Source organism: Dermacentor andersoni, chromosome 3, assembly GCF_023375885.2.
Source record: "Dermacentor andersoni chromosome 3, qqDerAnde1_hic_scaffold, whole genome shotgun sequence".
NCBI classification, from domain to species: Eukaryota; Metazoa; Arthropoda; class Arachnida; order Ixodida; family Ixodidae; genus Dermacentor; species Dermacentor andersoni.
In genome coordinates this window covers 151,602,779-151,621,392 of record NC_092816.1, presented here as the reverse complement: position 1 = coordinate 151,621,392, position 18,614 = coordinate 151,602,779, and the positions used below count along the sequence as shown (strand labels likewise).

The 18,614-nt window shown below is 44.7% G+C and overlaps 1 protein-coding gene across 5 annotated transcripts in view; it reads left to right on the top strand.

Annotated features, from left to right (window-relative positions):
* Hip1 (Huntingtin interacting protein 1) overlaps positions 1-18,614 on the top strand; it is a 127,644-nt gene that overhangs the window by 32,524 nt on the left and 76,506 nt on the right. For all 5 annotated transcript variants that reach the window (XM_055067398.2, XM_055067397.2, XM_055067396.2 and 2 more), the window contains exons 12-17: positions 1,093-1,154; positions 3,284-3,449; positions 7,624-7,693; positions 9,793-9,881; positions 13,859-13,927; positions 14,751-14,885. In XM_055067398.2, coding sequence (XP_054923373.1) covers positions 1,093-1,154; positions 3,284-3,449; positions 7,624-7,693; positions 9,793-9,881; positions 13,859-13,927; positions 14,751-14,885 — 591 coding nt within the window. The remainder of the gene's footprint in view (positions 1-1,092; positions 1,155-3,283; positions 3,450-7,623; positions 7,694-9,792; positions 9,882-13,858; positions 13,928-14,750; positions 14,886-18,614) is intronic.

Here is an 18,614-nt window from a genome sequence, read left to right as displayed (position 1 = left end):
CGCCGTAGTAGATGCCTGTGGCGGGCGCCATAGAGACACGTTGCTGGCGCTTGTGTGTCTTAAAAGCGATCTGCGACATGGCCATAGTGCATGCCTGTGCGGGCCTCATCTTTAAAGCGATCTGCGATGTTTGTAGAGTGCGCGCAGTGCCAGTAGCTTCATATGCGCTGTACTTTCAATGTTTTGTTCGCATTGAAGCGGCAGATGCACGGAGGTCAATTGGCTCACAGCTGCTGCCGCGATTCCTAACTCCAGCGTTCTCATAGACAGTTTCCGCTATCATCAAGCGAGGTGTGTTCATGTTTACCTGTGGGCGCGTGGCACCATGCTGGTTAATTTAGTTAGAACACGTTGGTGGGCTGTTTAGTTTGAATCCATGATAGAATGTGTAAACAGGATTGAACAAGGACGTAGAAAGAAGCAGACACACAAAGACAGCGCTGTCTCTGTGTGTCTGTTTCTTTATATGTCCTCGTTGAGTCACGCTTACACATTCTACCGTTGTTAATTTGTTTAGTAAGCCATTGACGTAATAGTTCTGTGAACGCCTGCAAGGTGGAGAGAAATCATTAATTAATCCACCCAATCATAGCAGTTGCTACAAAAGAAACCCGTACGGGTCTATCGGAGGAAGAGCCTCGCAGTTGAAGAAAAATTCATCCTGGTCCGGGACTTGAACCCGGGACCACCGCCTTTCTGGGGCAGCCGCTCTACCATCTGCCAGCTGGGAATTTTTGCCAGCTGCAAATTGAAACAATTCGCAGCTGTTAGCAATAGTGCCAGCTCCGCCTTTGTAATCCTCGCCAATGACTTCGAACCTTGGAAAGCACAGCACGTTGCATAAAACCGGTTCCCGAAAATCATCTTCGCCTCAATACAGTAGTGTTACGCCATGAAGCATACTAAGAGTGGGAAGGGGCAATTCTGAGTTGGCAATTGGCAACTGCACGTGCAAAAAAAAAAAAAAGGATAGGAAAAAACTGTGCTCAGTCAAGTTGAAACAGAGCTAAGTTATTTGCCAGAAATCTCTCAACACATTGTTTTATGAAACTGAGTGTTCTCTGTGACCTGCACATCGCTTCATCATTGCAGATGTTTGGTGCTGCAGGAGACAGGGCTGACCTGAACAACTCCACAAGCGATGAGGCCGAGAAGTAAGTGGGGCCTTGGAACATGGGTAATCATCAAACCGCAGCTTTGAAATCACTGCAAATTGGGCAAGCTTTCATACCTAGCGTGACCATCTAGCTTGTATTCCACTGTGACTTAAGAGCAGTGTTTCTTGAACTACCAGACTTGTGTGAGACTGTATGCAGTCTTGTAGGTTTGAGAGAGTACACATGGGTCTGAAGCAACTGACGTTTGTGCAACATTTGCAGCAGGTCCATTGTAGTTAAGCAGGGAGGATAAAAGGCGATGCTTGCACTCTGCTGGTCATTCTATGAAAGCTTGATGGGCATTATCCCACTTAAGGAATGAGCAGAATGTCTGATGGGGCACTTGCAATGTTGTGTGCAATGTAACTGCATTCTCTGAGCTGGTTGAGATTGCATCAGAGACATTAGACATAGTTGGTCATAAACTGAATGTTTCCAACATCAGCTGTCTTCAGCTGAATGTGATGTCACCTTCGTTTCCAGTCTGCAGCTTCATCTTTTTCATTTTATTAATTAGGAATGCTCCACAGATATGCAATATAATCTAGACAGCTGAGAATACTACATATATTTAGAGTGAAATATGGTTTTCTGTTTGCTTTTGTGTAACAGAAAGAGAAGCTTGCTCAAATGGCTCCTTGAGTGCATTATGAGTTTGAGCTAGGCTGTTGTACTGTGACAACTGATAACCACATTTGAGAACCACTGCTGCAGAGGATGGTCACTGTGTTTTATTTTTAATTCTGCTGCTGAAAACTTGCTTTGTCATTCTGACAAGTTCATGGCACCATTATTCACCTTGTACACTTAGGAGAGCCATGTTAGCCAGGACACCTAAAGCTGGACTTGTTCTCACGTCTAGAGTATGCAGGTCTAATTTTTCTTTTTTTTTGCCACAAGGCTGCTGTGGCGCTGTCTCACTGTCAGCATGAACTGAGTATCTGACTTGTTAACAAAGTCAGGGCATGCATGATCGACATGCCGTGTTTTGCCCTAGAGGCACACCGGCTACCTAAAGCCTGTTCGTTCAAGTACTGCTTGGCTACAGTAGTATAATATTACCTGTCGCTCACTACATTCAGCTGAGGCTGAAACATGACCAGTGCTACTTACAAGAATTCATATTTTAAATGCAGTACTTAGGCTGTTAACATTAGAATTGGCATTAGATGTTGCTGTTTGCACGGCGATATACCATTGCAAAATCTCGTAGCTGCTTGTACGATGTCGACACAATTTTGACTTTTTTGCTTATTTTGGGCATTACAGCATCTTTTAGGACAGGATAAGTACAGTGGAATCTCATTGATACAATCTTCACAGGAACCGGAAAACAAAACGTATCATTTGAAAACCATATATTACTCAAAGCAAGCGCCAAAATGGGTGATAATACGCGTACTTGGTGACAAACTCAATAGCAAAGGTCCGTGTAGCGTCAAGCGATATTGCTCCACACAACACATTATGCGGAGCAGCATCACTCGACGCCACGCAAACCACAGTCAACGCACTTTTATTCAGCAACGTTGAAATAGCTCGTCAGCTGAACTTTCTTCTTTTTAATGTCCATAAAAAAAGTTCATCTGGAATTTTAAAAAAGAAGTTGCACTGTTTCCTCAATCAACTGAGCACCGCCAGTCAATGTGGCTGTGCTGCCGCAGCAGCGTTTTACCACCAGCGGCGCGCTGTGTGCGTTTCTCCTCCAGTGCGGCTGGGGCTTAACACGTTGTTCGTGTGTCATTGGAATGTTATTTAAGCTAGTACACTGGAATATGAAACTATGAGTTTTAAAAATACTAGTAAAAGCCCACTTCTTCAGTCGTATTATCTAGTTTCAAGTGAAAATGCAATCGAAATAACCATATTAAGATACATTGCTCCTATGGGACGTTGGCCGGAAAGAAGAAAAGACGTACTCTCCCTAAAAACGCATTAACCAGAATTGTATCAACGAGATTCCACTGTAGTGGTGCAAAGTCTTATTCTCTACCTATATCTTGTAATAGCTGTTCCACTTCTTATTTTTCAACTCGTGTTTCGGTTGGTCGTGATGGTGCAGTGTTGCACACCTAAACCGTAGGGTGACATGTGAAGTGCCGACACCTTCGTGTCTTGCCATGCAGGGATCGGCTGATAGCGCGGCTACTCCGTGAGAACTCTGAGCTGCGGATGGAGCTGCAGCGGGTCCAGCTGGAGGACCAGCGGTACATAGACGATCTCAAGCGACACGTGGTGGCCCTCGAGGCCCAGGTGGCCGAGCACGAGCGCACCATCCGGCAACTGAACAAGGTGCAAACGCTTGACTACCACTTCTCACGTGTTCTCCATGCACTTTCTCTTGGGAAGCCCATTTTGTTAGAATTGCAGAATTTCCCAACAATGTCCGATCTACTTGTTGCGGTTTTGATGAGCATTACCATTCTGAACGGCTCTATAGCAATGCTGGTTATTGTGTCTTGTGGGTCACTTTGTACTCACTTTAGATAGATCTGCAGAAGACAGCCTCCTGTGATACTCATTGAATCAGCATGCATTTGAACGTGGGGTGTCCTCGTCATCAGTTCCCCCCAAAAAATGTGTACTGCAGTAGAACCTTGTTGGTACAATCTCGTTTCGTATTATTTTCCAACGCCAATGTTTGCGGTTGAGAATGCAAACGGTGACCCAGTACAGTTATGCTTCATTTCGTTTCCAGAAAACAAATCTTTCGGCACCAACATCCAGTATATCGCCAAACTGCGATCGCGTGATACGTTTCCTGACCACTGGATTCTATGTAAACAAGTAAACATGCGAGATACATGCAATCTAGAGCAGTAGGGGACCTCAATTGCAGTTTTGCTGCAATACTCGCCCACCTGTGTCATGTGAAAATGTTGGTACACACTCGATTTCTTATTCCTATTTGGTTTCCTATCCCATTATTCCACACGGGTCGTTGCACATTGCCATTCGCAGTTATCGCTGCCAACCCATTGCGATCAGCATATTCAGCTATCTATTTTACAGCACATGTGGCGTAGGAAGCGTACTGCAGGCTTATAATAGGCGATAACCCAAACGTGCTGCCATTCCCTGCTGCATGCGGTGTGAAGTTAGTGTCATGTTTTGCTCTGGCAACAGCATCATGGCATTGTATTCTGGCATTGCCCACCAGATCAATTTCGTTTCGGTTTCCCATCTCCGCATTAATATGACAACGCCCATCTCGGGCTGGGTTGCTTGGGTCCCATTAGCTTGGTACGTGTCAGCGTGTCGTGCAGCAATGATTCTCGCCAAGCGGGCACATCAAAACCAAAATGCTCCGCCCCAAGGAGCTGCTGACCCAGGCCAAGTTCGAGGAACCCGAACATAAGCTTGCGAAAGCCGCAAAAACCATGAGCATCTCGGACCCCTCAAGTCCCACCAAATTGGTGCACATTGGCGTCTCATGTTCCAACACTCTGCATTTGTAGAGGCTAACTACAGTTAAGTCTTCCAAATTTTTAGTGACTTCAGATCCTACATTTTCCCAGTTAGTAAGCTTTTTTTCTCTCATTTTTTTACAAAATGTATGAACAAGGTTCTACTGTGTATGGCATCTGGAGTTGCAGAAAGTATTTGCTGCGACCAATATATACTGCAGAAAACTGACGCATGCACTCTTGAGAGCTATTTATAGAAGTGTGAATCTTGTAGATTGCACGATTTCCTGTGACAGTGATCATGCAATAATTTTACTACCTGTCAGCGATAAGAAATGTGAAGGTTGTTTCAACAGAAACATGGCTTTGTCAGTATGTTGAAGTTAAGTGTCGGAACACCTATTATCAGATTTCATTTTATCTAATTCACGTAAAACTAGGTAATGTTTCCAGTAGGATTTCTGATGGATGGAACATGTACAGAACATGGTGTAGATTAGTGTGCACAGGAACCCCGGTTATATGTCCCCCGATTTTGCGACGACCCAGGTTTTACGACGGATTAGCGCAGTCTCGGCAAAGCAATGCATTAGAAGCAATGCATTAAAAACGCCGGCTATCCGATGCAATTTTACGCCGGACCCGCGTTATACGACGACCCTCGCGAAGCACGGGATGGAGCGGCGGACGAAAGAAAAGTGCCGCGGGTCTCTTTCCTCGCTCAGTCTCTCCGCATGCGGAGCGCTTGACGCCGCTCGACCGGTTCGCTCCGGTGCAGCTTTCTTCCCTGCCTCGTCTCATCATTTGTTTCTCTCCCTTCCACTAGCAGCCGCCCATGACGCCCGCTGTGCTGAAATAGCGCCTTTTCTTCTCCACAATCACTTTCTCCCTCTTTTCTTGGCGGCGTCGCCTCTCGTCGTGTTGGGGAAGCGTTTCTCTCCTTCCAGTTTCCCAGCAGCAGATTGCAGACAAGGCAGCACGGAGAGCCCTAGGTTTATCGCACGTGTTCTTTGTCATAATCCTAGCGACCAGCGTTCAGCGAAGGTTTTGAGTTGTGTGGAGCAACGCGACGCACAAAGTCCTGAAAGCGGACAGTTCTGTCGCTCGGCGATAAGCTGATATTGAGGAAGCGGAAAAGTGGCATGGAGCCACGAAAGCCTGCATTGCCCGGGACCTTAAGATACCCGAATCTTCGCTTAAGACGATCCTGGCAAACAAAGTGGTGATATTGCAGAATGCCAACAAATTCGGGCTCAAGCGGAAAGCGCCAAAAGAAGGACAGCATGAGAAGTTAGAAAATGTTTTTGTCAAGTGGCTGTATCAAGCACAGAGCTCTGTGATCAATGTTGACGGTGCCATTCTAAAAGAAAAAGGTGGACCTTCTGGCATTGAACGGATGGCTGGATTGCTTTAAAAAACGAAACAGGATTGTGTACAGCTGCTCCTGCAGAGAAAGCACTTCTGTGGACGTTTCGATGGTGAATGAGTGGATGGAGTCGCTGCCGGAGATGATTACTGCATACAAGCCCTGCTACGTTTTCAGCGCCGATGAGAGCAACATTTTTTACCATATGCAGCCCGAGCAAACCCTTGCGTTTAAGGGTCACAGCTGTCATGGTGGCAAGCGTAGTAAAGAGTGTGTAAAGGCACTTTTCTGTGCTAATGAGGACTGTTCCGAGAGGCTTCCCATGCTCATTGTTGGAAAGTTTGCAAAGCCACGGTGCTTTAAGAACTTGAAGATGCTGCTGTGCAGCTACAACTTCAACAAAGAGACGTGGATGACGTCTTCGCTTTTCAGCAATTTTTTGCAGCAGCTGGATAACAAAATAGGTGCTAAGGCGAAGAAAATATTGCTTTTCCTGGACAACGAAACGATACGCCCAGCCTGAGGAACATAAAGGTTGTTTCTTTTTCCGCTGAACTGCACAAGCCGGCTGCAGCTGCTGGATGCTGGCATCATTAAGTGCATCAAGCAAGTGTACTGGAAGCGGTTAGTGCAGCGTCGGCTGGCAGCTATAGAGTGCAGCGAGTCGGAAAAAAAGATCACTGTGCTCAACGCCATGCATTTTATTGCCAGTTCGTGGAACACAGTGTCGTGAAGCACAATCGCTGACTCGTTCAAGCACTGTGGCTTTAAGCGAGAGACTGCCTTCTCTGCTGGGGACTCAACAACCTCAATGCCGCTCGAGGCCGATGCAGGCTTCGCCGATGACAATTTCGAGGGTTTAAACCTCACCACGACCTTCGCCGAGTACGTGGAGGCCGATGACAATGTTGCGATCTGCGGCGAAATATCGCTGGATGACACCAGTGAGAAGGCTTTGCCTAGTGCCAACACCGCTGTGACATCAGATGAGGACAACGACGACGCCACAGATGCTGTGCCTGTGCCTAGCACGTTCACCGAGGTGCTACGGTGCATAGACTGCATCCGGAACTTCATCTGTTCATGCGACGCTGCAGAGGACCTCCTTTTGGACGTTGCCCAACTCGAGCGAAAGCTCTTGGTTCACGGATCAAACAAGGTTCAAAAGAAATTTCCAACGTTTTTTAATGTTCGCGCCGGCTGGCGGGAATCGCGGCAGTGGGCAGTGGAGTGCCGTAAAGGTTCGTTTGAATAAAGCATGATTGGTACCTGTACTGCAGCATTAATTCTTATCGCATTTACTTTTTGGGCAGTTTGGATTTCCAAGCCCTGCAGAGTATGTTGGTAGTTTACATTGAAGTCCATCGTGTGAAATAAGTAGTATCTCTATAGGCATAATTTATGTTCGGATTTTACGATGCCCGCATTTTACGACACTTTTTCCCGGTCCCGAGAAAGTAATGTAATTGGGGTTCCACCGTAGTGCTTTCCAACTTCCCATCATTGTAACCATCTTTACATTAATCCTCTTGCTATGGTGTCTTTTTCACTATCTCGCCCTTTCCTATGCACTACCGCTCTTGGGGCTTCTGGCTGCTACTGCGCATGTGATGGATAAATGAATTCAGTTTATTATGGTGATTCCTGAAACACTGTAGTCAGAGAGATGGATGTGTGGCCTTTTGTCATGCAGGAGACGGAGGCATTGCAGACAACAGCCTCGTCAGGTAGTGAAGCATCCAAGAAAGCCGAGGAGGCTGAGAGTAAGAGCTTGGAATCTGTTTGTTGTCTTTGTCTTACAAGCTTCCAGTATGTGTGCGTGTGTATATGCATGTGTTGCAAAATTGCAGCTCAGACCAGCATCGTTGGATGGTGTGAATGTATCTGAGAATGCAGCTAGCAAATTTTGTTTAAGAGAATTATTCTACAGGCATTGCTGGTGATCAGTTTCATTATCCTATTTTTTTTTCTTTGGAGGAAGAAGGAAATCTTTTATATTCGTATTTATAAGTACTGGAAGAACATAACTCCTATTCTTTTTTTTTTTTTTTGATAGAGACAAGGTACTTATATTTTTTCGTGTATAAGTCATACTTTTGTACAAGACAGTGTCCCCACTTCTTGCGACTTTCAGAGAAAAAAAAAATCACTGACGATTGTGACACTCCCCAATGCGAAATTTGAGCACAGCTCTATATGTGTTTTCATTCCGTGATGTATTGGCTGGTGCAGATTATCTGTCTCGTGCAGCACATTGCAAGCGGAGTGAAGTGGGGTGCGACTGCCTCGCTAATTGTGCTGCATGGGTGAAATTCACAGCAGCCACTGCAGACAGACCTCCGCTCATGCAGTGCTTTGTTTCCATGCAGACAAATTGATATATAAGACGCACCTGTGCATAAGGTGCACCAATTTTAGTTCAGTTGGCATGATCAAATATGGTTATATGTGTTTGTACACTCATTGTGAAATGTTGTACTCACTCATTTCGGGACACTAAATTTCCATAAACAAAATTTTTGAGCTGTAAATTCTCGCGGAGTAAAATTTGAGCCAATGCTCCTCTTAGGCGCAGAAAACTGGCATTTATTCCACTTAACTCGAAGTAATCAAAGGCCTCATTCTCCGCTACACTGTCAAAAAGTAAAGCCACCTAAGCCAGCAGCATCGCTGGGTTACTGTCGCGGCCTCTGAATAACTTCTGCACGACGTCGTAAGCATCCTGAAGCAAGTTGCTGGCATTGCCTCTGTGGCATGGCTCATGCTGAACACACAAGTAACGATCACGAGCCTGAAACACATACAAAAGCTAAATGTCGACCAGGAGCTGGAAGCACGGCGACTATAGAACTACTGCTGAACACGATTTCTCGCATGGGTGATTGATGATAATGATAACCGCATTGTTCTTCTTTCTTTCTTTTTAACATTGTTTTTTTTTTCTTTCCTTTTTTTTTCACGGGCCGATGTTGGTCATAACACAGTAACAATGAAAAATTGTGGTACCTTTTTCTTACTTATTGTGTTAAACCCATGGGTCTAACATATTCTTTAAAAAGATACATTATGACAGCAAACTAGCAGATGTGACCTCAGATAATAAAGGCACCTTCCTCACGGAGGCCGTGCTACGTTAGCCGCGCTGCCTACATGGCAAAGTCCTCAAAGCTGGCATCTGTCGCCACGGTTGCTCCACTGTTTAGACAAGATTTGATTTCTTTCAGAATGCTGCCGTGCACAATTTCTTGTCACCCGGAAAAACATGCACATATTGTGCGCACCAGCTCACTTGGTTTTATGCATGTATTAGATGCACTGTTGTACAAGACACACTGATAAAAATTTCGGGGAAAGAAACCATGTCTTATCCACTGGAAAATACGCCACTTCACTTTGCTTTAAAAGTAAGGGCAGGGTACTTACTGAGCAAATCAAGGAACAGAAGGGCAAGTCTAGGAAGATGAAGTGCTGAAAGACAAAGAGCTAGGTAGAAAGGCGAAATGAGATTTGTACATCATGAGTGTGTGAGGGTGGCTTGTGTCAGTATCTTTAGGCAGTCGGGCGTCGAATATCTTGCAGTGGGTGGTACTTCAGTTGTGGCGATGATGAACGGGGCATTTTTGACTAGCAGCCTGTGTTCTAGAGAGCTAATGGTGTGGGACTCACAATTACAGTCTGTGACTAAGAAGGGAAACCTTGACATCACAATTTCCCATATGGTGTGTATAAAATCGGGACATTTAAGCACTGTGAGGCAGTGTTTTCTCCTTCTGGTACTTGCTTGAGCGCAATGATTCTTCTGGATCTCGCTGTTGCCACAATTTTCTGCTGACCCCTGCTTTGCGCTTCTCCCGGTCCACAGAGAAGGCCAAGAGCAATGAGGAGAAGTTCCACAAAATGAAGGAAGTCTACAACAAGCTTCGGGAGGAGCACATTGTCCTGCTGAGGGCGGTCAGTGACCTTTCGCTGCTGCATCGATCTGATTGTTTCTGTATTTGTATATCTTTGCTTAATTTCTCGTGCTGCAAATACCTTTGAAAGAGCACTACAGGCAGGCATTAATGTGACAGTTAAGTAGTAGATTGTGTACCGTAGGCACTTCCAACACCTAAGATACGCTAGTACTCAGCGTGATTTTAACACCACATATTTCATGTGTCCTTCATTCGCCTCTCTGCAATGCATCTAGCCATTCTTGCATAAGAAGAAAATAGTGGGGAGTTTCTAAAAGGGTAATCTAACAATCTATATAGATTCAGTTCATTCCTTTACTATTTCTTTAATTGGCTCTCTGTGGAGCTAGTCTCATGAAATGCTGGCTTACCGGCCAGGAACGCTGTTGCGTGGGCTAGCTGGTTTATCCCCTTCAGGTGCCAATTAATTCTGTCCACGGAAAATTTCGCCATATCCTTTCAGTCTTCAGAATTGGGAAATGCAAACCTCGTTGATTAAGAAAACTGGATAATTTGGGCTTGTCCTTTGGTCTTGGCAGGCATATGCGTTATTTAATGGAATCAAACTCTCATTAATTCGGACGTATTTGGCCATACACAGGTTAATTCGGACAACTTTCGGAGCTCAGTGACTGCGGAGAGCCTTAAATGTGTGACGCAGTAGAGCAAAAGCGCCGCTAGCGCCCAACTGAAATGAAGCGGCGGGGTCCGCATCACCATAGTCGTGAGCGGAAATACAGTTAAACCTCGATCCAACGAACTTCAGTATAACAAATTATTTAACTTTTCATCACCTCTTGTCCATAAACACCATGTAATTAGAACCTCAAAATAAGGAAGTATGTTTATAGGCGATTTCAATATAACGAAATTTCACTTCCGCACCAAAGAAATGCGAGACGATAAATGGAAACTCCCGCGGACGCCGATGGTCAAATCGTTGAATTGCAAGGGGTTGCTTGCAAACTCGCCTCTCCACTCACGCACCACGCGACAAGAGCGAGACCGCAGAGGTGGAGTCACATCATGTTCCATGAGAAGTGGGATAAGATCTATCACGCCCCACAGACTTTGTGCTTTAGGTGTGAGTGAAAGTGTGCGAGGCTGAGACAAAAACGGCGGTGACTTCACCCTCAAGTACCACCTCCCTGTGCAATAAAAGGGAAAGGGGAGGGGAGCGAGCTGGCATTGCTTAATTCGTACCGCTTGTGTGAAGATATCGTTGATATGGCATGAAACCATGTCATTTGTCGCAGACTTCCAAATTCATCCAAATGAATTGTTTTGTCATTCAGATTTGCTTGTTTTGATTGTGCGATAATTCAGAAAATCCTGCGACCCCTTTCCATGTTAGAAAAATAGACCGGCGACAGTACTTATTTGCATAACAGGTTGAATTTCAACACGAAATTAATGAAGCAAATTGGCGATTTTACGGACTTTGTTATATCAAGGCTTTACTGTACCGTATTTACTGGAATGTAACATGGCTGCAATTGTAATGCTGGCGTTGACTATCCGGTCACACGAAACAGTGAATGTAACACAAGATGAACGGAAAACGAAATTATACCTTTATTCAAAAGACCACAATTTCGAAGCATTTTTGTTCACTCATCATCATCTGAGCAGGCGGTGCTTTCCTTGGGCTGTATTCGGGCGATCACTTTCGGAGGTACAGTCGCCGACCATTTATTCGGACCTCACGGGGACTGCGGAAATGTCCGAATAAATAGGTGTCCGAAAAAGCAGATTAAGAAAAAAAAATGAAATCCTTTATTTCCACGCACTTATTCGGGCTCGGCAGTAGGCTTGAAGAAATCGTGAGTGCACCGTTGCACGCTATTCGGTTTACGCGCAATCAGATAAGCCTGAATCTCAAAGAGGGTCGTACGGTCACTATAGGCGGCTGAAAGCACAGTCACTGCTTGTGCACGCTCCGCATGCGACAGCAGCGTAGCACATGGTGCGTCATCTTCCAGCTCGAGTTATCGTCTGGCGGCGCAGCAGAAACCTGACGAATGATCTCGCCGTCGTCGAGTTCTGCGCATGTCAGTACAGCAGTGTCAGCACCTGTGAAACTGTCAAATGAGACGGTGTCCAGAATCGCAATGCAACCACTGCGCAGGTCTCGGCAGAACATTTTCTGCGTCAGTAGGGAGCACATTGGAAGGCGACAAATCTTACGCCTCCCGGCACCCTCATGACGGCATTCCCCAGCGCAGCCTGCGCGGGCACTGTCGGCGCTATTAGACACTTGACGCGATGTTTCCGTACGCCGCGTTGGATCACCGAAACCTCGACACAGCACACAAAGCAAACACCACCGTGCCGACACCAGTTGCACAAACGAAAAACCTGGCCTGCTCGCAGCGTCGTGCGCGAAAGAAACAAATCAGCTGCTGGATTGTCTTGACATGGCTTACTAAGCTGAAACCGGAACTGCTGTACGGCCACTCTATCGAACCAGGCAGAAACGATGATGATGAGCGGGGATTGCCAGTAGCGCCACTTCGTGGGGCAGCAAGGAGGCTCCGTTCAAAACAAAAATGGCGTTCAGCAAGTCGAACTATGCGCCGGTCAGAGACGGTGCATGATGCCCTCGATCGAGTTGGCTCAAGGAGTGTCCGAAAAATCAGACAAGAGGTTGCAAGGTGTCCGAACTTTCGGCAGTTGTTATACATTATGGTCTATGGGGAGAATGGCGGTGCCGCGAAGCTGACCGAATAATCGGGCATGTCCGAATTTTTGGAGTCCGGAAAATCGGTCGGCGACTGTACTTTTACTTCCGAAAAATTTTGTGCGACTCAGCACCGAATGCATCCCCGACATGTGCGTCAAACTTGCACAGGATTTAGAAAACTTTATTTTAAATAGTCAATTTTGCCTTCATTTGAATGTAACGTGAGGGTTAAGTGCAAGCAACGAAAATGATGAAAAATGAACTCATGTTACAATGGAGTAATTACAGTAGCACGTGAACAACAGGAATGCAGGAGTGCTTCGTGGCTATTTGTGTCTTTATAGCCTTTATTCTTTCGTTTACCACGGTGCATAACACTCCCTGGCCACGTTGCCTTCCGAACAGCATGGTCACCATCCACGAACACGTCGATGGCGACAGTGACTTTATCTGCTGTGGTTGCGGCAAACAGTAGTTTCATTTTGACTCACTGCAACGACTACGCGCGATGTCACAAACACAGTCGAAGCGTTGAGGATGAAGAGCACCGGCTATATCGTGATGGATGGGTGGTTTGTTGGTGACTATCTCACTGGTATAAGAATAATCGGGATGTGCACCTGATCGAAAAGCTTGTGTCAGATGAAAACGCACACCCTGGTTGCACTGCAAAGGAAGTCACGAGGCCTTCACCACTGCAAGGACTAATCAGTCGTGACATGATGAGAATTGCAGCTTCCCCACTGCTTTTGTGCAAAATAGAAACAGGACTTGCCGATTCATTCAGTAAATAAAAGCGTGTTGACGTAGTAAGCATTTGTTTATTGTATATTTTTTTATGCCCTTGATAATTCTATGCTTGGTTAATTTGGACATTTCTTCCGGTTCCATGAAATCCAAAATAGAGGCTTTGCTGTACAGTTGCAGAGCGGGTTACGAAATTTTAATTCTACAGGGGGGGGGGGGGTTGTCAGGTATATAGAATGTGGGCTCCATGTGAGAAATCTCTGCAGGGACATCACATATGAGAACATCACCTATTTATTTTCTGGCATAACTGGAAAGCGCCTATCCAGCCACTTGAAAAATATGCTTGATTTAAAACATTGTGAACAACAACGGAAGAATTGAGGTAAAAAAATGCTGGGAAATGTAAGCTAGCATCCCATGTGCTTTACAGAGCACATTGCTCATATTGAGCATGTTCCAGTTGACGCTGCCAGTTGAAAAACATGCCCAAATAGCATGTTTAAAAGTTGATGCTGATTATTAACATCGTGTGTTGTTTGCAGAAAGCTGACATCGAGAAGCAGCTTTCATCAGCAAAGGTGGCTGCAGAGGGTGCCGAGAAAGTACGTCAGGTGAGCTGTTCCCCAAGCCCTTAACATCTCGCTATTTTGCTGTTCTGACATTTTTTATTTTAGTTGCTTCATCTGTTTGACGTACACTCGGCTGAGATTGTAAAACTAGAAATTGTCGGGGATATTCATGCTTTGCCTTTCGGTGAGATATACAAATGCACTACAACTAACCACATTTGAGAGCTTCAAACACCCTCGCTTGCTGAATAACTGTGGAGGCTCAGTGGTGTTAAAAATAGGTGTGCACAAGGGTTCCATCCAGAAATTTTTAGGGTTATTGGAGATGTTGTGGGGGGGTGGCTCTTCCAGGAAGTGCTTCACCACCATTTTGCACATGGGTGCTGTTAGTGGCTGACGTTGAATCAGAAATGTAAGTAATGCCAGACAGCCGGTGCTGATTATTCTGTGCCCGAACATCAATAGCATGCATAACCTTGTTCTGAACTGTATAAAACAAAAGTCAAAACAAGAATGCACCAAAAGAAAAGATGAAAGGAAAGGCAGAGAAACCGGCCACATTGTCTTGCTCCTGTCTTTCACTGTTCTTGTTTTTTGTGGAAATTTCAGGCCCACTGTATATTTGTTTGCTTTCATGTGCAATTTGATGACTTCGTGTCATGTCAATTTTGTGGATTGCGATCCTGTGACATCTTGTTTCATGATTGATTGCTGTTCTACAGTTCTTGCTTTGTCTCAAACTTCAGTCATTAGTTGGCACTGTGTGTTGTTGCCTACTTTTGTTGATTCTGGCCCCGTCACCCTGTTCCAATCACCAATAACTTGTCCGATTCTCTGTCCTTCTGGACCTTCTTCAACCTCGCAGGATCTAGGTGAGCAGCTGAGGCAGGCTCGTGAGGAGAAGAGGACAGTCGAGGCACAACTCGGTGGTTTGGCCGCCCAAGGGGCAGAGGCAGAGACCCTGACAAAGGACAACCACACCCTGCGGGAAAATGTTCAGGTGCGTCCCCTTGGCATGGCAGGAACAACTCGGTTTTATTAATATTATTTTTTCTTCTACCTCACTGTATTGAGTACAGGTGCAATTTGGCCACCTTGTTTGTAACCTGCTTGTTCAAAGCGGGGCACATATTGTGCACCGATGACTTGAAAGGGACACCAAAGGCAAGTATTTTACATAGCTGAAGGGATAGCATATGGTACTAAAGACCTCCTGACTTTTTTTCTGCGTAATGAGGTAACTTACGCCTCTATCATTCCTGTCTTGTTCGAAGTGTCCCTTGGGCAAAGTAGTGACTGGGGTTAGTCACAATGCCCACCAGTGATTGTCATCGGGCCCACTTTATGTCCACTGCAGGACAAAGGTGTCTCAGCAGTTTCCACTTACCCATTTCATGTGGTCACATGACCAACTTCATTCTGTGCCCCCTGAATTTCCTGATTTCATCGCACCACCTAAATCTCTGCCTTCCTTGGCTGCGCTTCCCCTCTCGTGGCACCCTGTTCAGCTACTCTGACCAACCACCTGTTATTTTCTCCATGTATTACACGATCTGCCCCAAGCTCCATCTTTTCCTCTTTATTTTTATTAGGATATCAGCCACTCGCATTTGCTCTCTTATGCATAAGCCCTCTTCCTGTCTCCTAGCATTACATCTGTCATTGGTGATGTCTAACCTACAATGCTGCCAGGTGTATTATTTATAATCAGGCACTTTCAGCCTCTACCAAGGAGTACTAGAGTGTAGACATGCTCCTAGAGCAACTCGTTGTAGTAGGAATCGCTGACGATAGTTAAAGAGCTATTGAGCGAATTATCCCGCGAGTTGAATTAAACAAAATGCAGAAAAAAACATCTAAACACACCTCTGTTAAATTAATTTGGTGGTACTTGCTCGATATTAACATGCCCCCGAATCAAATGCACGCCCGCCTTCTGTGGGAACAAAGTAGAAAACTAGCGTAAAGATAACATTAAAGCTTCTAAGCAAAGTAGAAATCTAATGTGCATCTGATTTTTTAGCAAGAAATATCTGCAAGGTCTAATATGTGTTGCACAGGGGCGACAGGCTTCCTAAAGTCAGCTTTGCCGCGCGGTTTTGAGTGAGCTTTTCCGCAATACAGTCGTGTTATGCGGCAAAGCACACAAACGTTGCAAACCTGGCTTTTAGTTCAATTTCTATGGTAAAAAAGAAAAAAGACGCTTTAGAATCAAATAAATACTGTAATCAGATTTGTGAGCTACTGTCATTGCTTGAAAATCTTCCTAAGGCAGGATGAAAGTAGGCATTTTCGATGGTAGATTTTTTACTTGTGTTCAGCACAATCACTGTCCCTTAAGCTCTACCGAGACAGACATTGCCAGTAAAGGTGTCGCTGTTGGTGTCACCATAGGGATCAGGCGCTTGCATGCTGACTGGCCAAGTTTGAATTCGGAGGCCAAGTTTAGGATCGAAATAAACAACATTTGGACCCACTAAATGCAGGTGCGCTAGCCAGGACATTTGGTCGGGATTGAATCAACCGAAATCGAAAAACGGAAGTATACAATAATACCTTGATTTGGGCGAGAACGCATACGCCAGTCCTGTCGTATGTGTTCCTTCATCTTCGTCTTTAGCGCTTTTTTATGAAAACAGAAGTGTACTGTACTCGTAATAGAACTGCTCATCATGGAGAACATCTCAGTCTATCTGATACTTGTTTATGGATACAGGGCTTTGTTGCCGAAAAGCCTCAGTTGAAGAGAGCAGATTGGGGGAAGAAATGGGACTAGACCCAGTGCCCATATGAGAATTTTGTAATCTCAGAAGATTTTATTCTACTCAGTATCACAGCCTGCAGTGAGTCAAGAAGGCAACACAGATATGGTGCTACATATGTGGTATACAGCAGTGACAGAGCTGTAAAAAGAAACAGCACTGTTTAGTTCTGTAGGAAAATCCACCAAAATTGGCCAATGTTCATCTTCTTTCATGTCTAAATGTAGTATGTTCATAGCTGTGTTTCAGTGGCTGACTGCTTTTTAGCACTTATAAATCACACTGATGTCATCAAGATTTAGTTCTGCATTGTCAAGGTAGTGGTGTCAATACTGTCGTATGTGTGTTTCATTTTTCTTGCTTGTGAAACCTCTGCACTTGGTAAAAGTTACTCTTTAGACATCCTGAGGTTTTAATTTGTCATTGCACCTTTTAGATAAAGTTTGTTGCACTTTATCCTGGAATGAGGCAGCAGTCAACTCAATCATTCAGATGCTCGAAGGTTCATGTTCAAATGAACAACACCACTGTTCAGGGCTACCGTACAAATGCCAAGTAGTGTGATGGCATAACGTAAAGCCTACTTTAAGTGGCTGTGTTATTTTATGACATTGTTTGCTTTGTATTCACTTCTCTTCCAGAATAAACAGGAATTACCTTGTCATTTTTAAGGATTCAAGCAAGTACTAAACATATCTTTGTCAGCTCTAATAGCCACCATATACAAACTAGGTTTTTGGACGTTACCCTGAAATTTTCAGGGTATTAAATGCAAAATAAAGTGGTTCTTCACAAGCCAGCAATGGACTGGAGTTATATATGTATAGCCTTGTAACACATGGTGTTCAGATACATGCGTGATAAATAGATGTCACAGTTTTGGCTGATATAAATAGGCAACCTGATGCTTCACAACCAGAATATGCTGGATGCATATTTTTGCAGTTATAACTGCCTTCACATTTAACCTGCGTACATAGTTAATACCACAAAAATAAATAAAAATTGATGTATAATCTACCTAAATAACATTACTCAAAGCTTTATAATAAGCAACCCTGCATAATTATTATTGCAAAGAAAATGGGCGAGACAGATTTGTTGTGAAAAAATGCACTTTGTGTTGCTGTGAAGTCGCACAGGAAGCTGCGATTTGTATGTAAGCCGCATGCTGGACTTGTATACCTTGCAGTTTTGCTGCAGGCAACAGCATCGTGTGCTCTTGCCTGCACACTGAGAATACAGTGTGCAGCAAAAAAGAAAAAAAAAAAAGTAACGTACCTCAGTGCTACGCCAGGTTCAAATGGCCCACACGGTGTTTCACTAGCAGTCCATCTCAGCAGTTCTGTAGTGCTGCAGAAGTGTCTTCAGGAAAGTTAGCAGGCTTAGCCAGCTGTGTGTCAAGCTTGCTGACGTGTCTTCAGTGGCTTTGCAGTATCAGGCATGACGTTTCATACAGAATGTTGCACTGATCAATGATACAGGTATGATTGGCTCTTTTGTTTAAGCCATTCACTCGTTTGTTCTCAAGTTTTGCACATTCTGGGGTGCATTTTGCAGGGTTTGTAGTATTGCTTGAAACCACTGAAAACCCTTGAACATGAAACTCATTTTCAAAGCCTTGAAGGCTCTTAAATTTCACAAGGTACTTAGGGGATTTTATCTGTCTGTCACAAGGTTTGTGCAATCCAAGAGTCAAGCCAATCCAATTTTACTAGCATCTCTGGCATAGGCAGCCATCTTGTTTGTGGTGGTAGGTGGCAAGGAAGGCTTAGCGAGCATCTGTGCTCAATAAAAAATGGTTTGCTCATTGTTTAAGACAGTGTTTTGTTCTCAAGCAGGCAGGCATAATGGTGCTTTAATCCTTGGAAAGGCTTTGTCAGAGCCTTGAAAGTTCTAGAAACCTTTGAATTGTTTCTGCAAAACCTGCTAGTACAAATATTGATATTAATTATAGCATGTTTTGG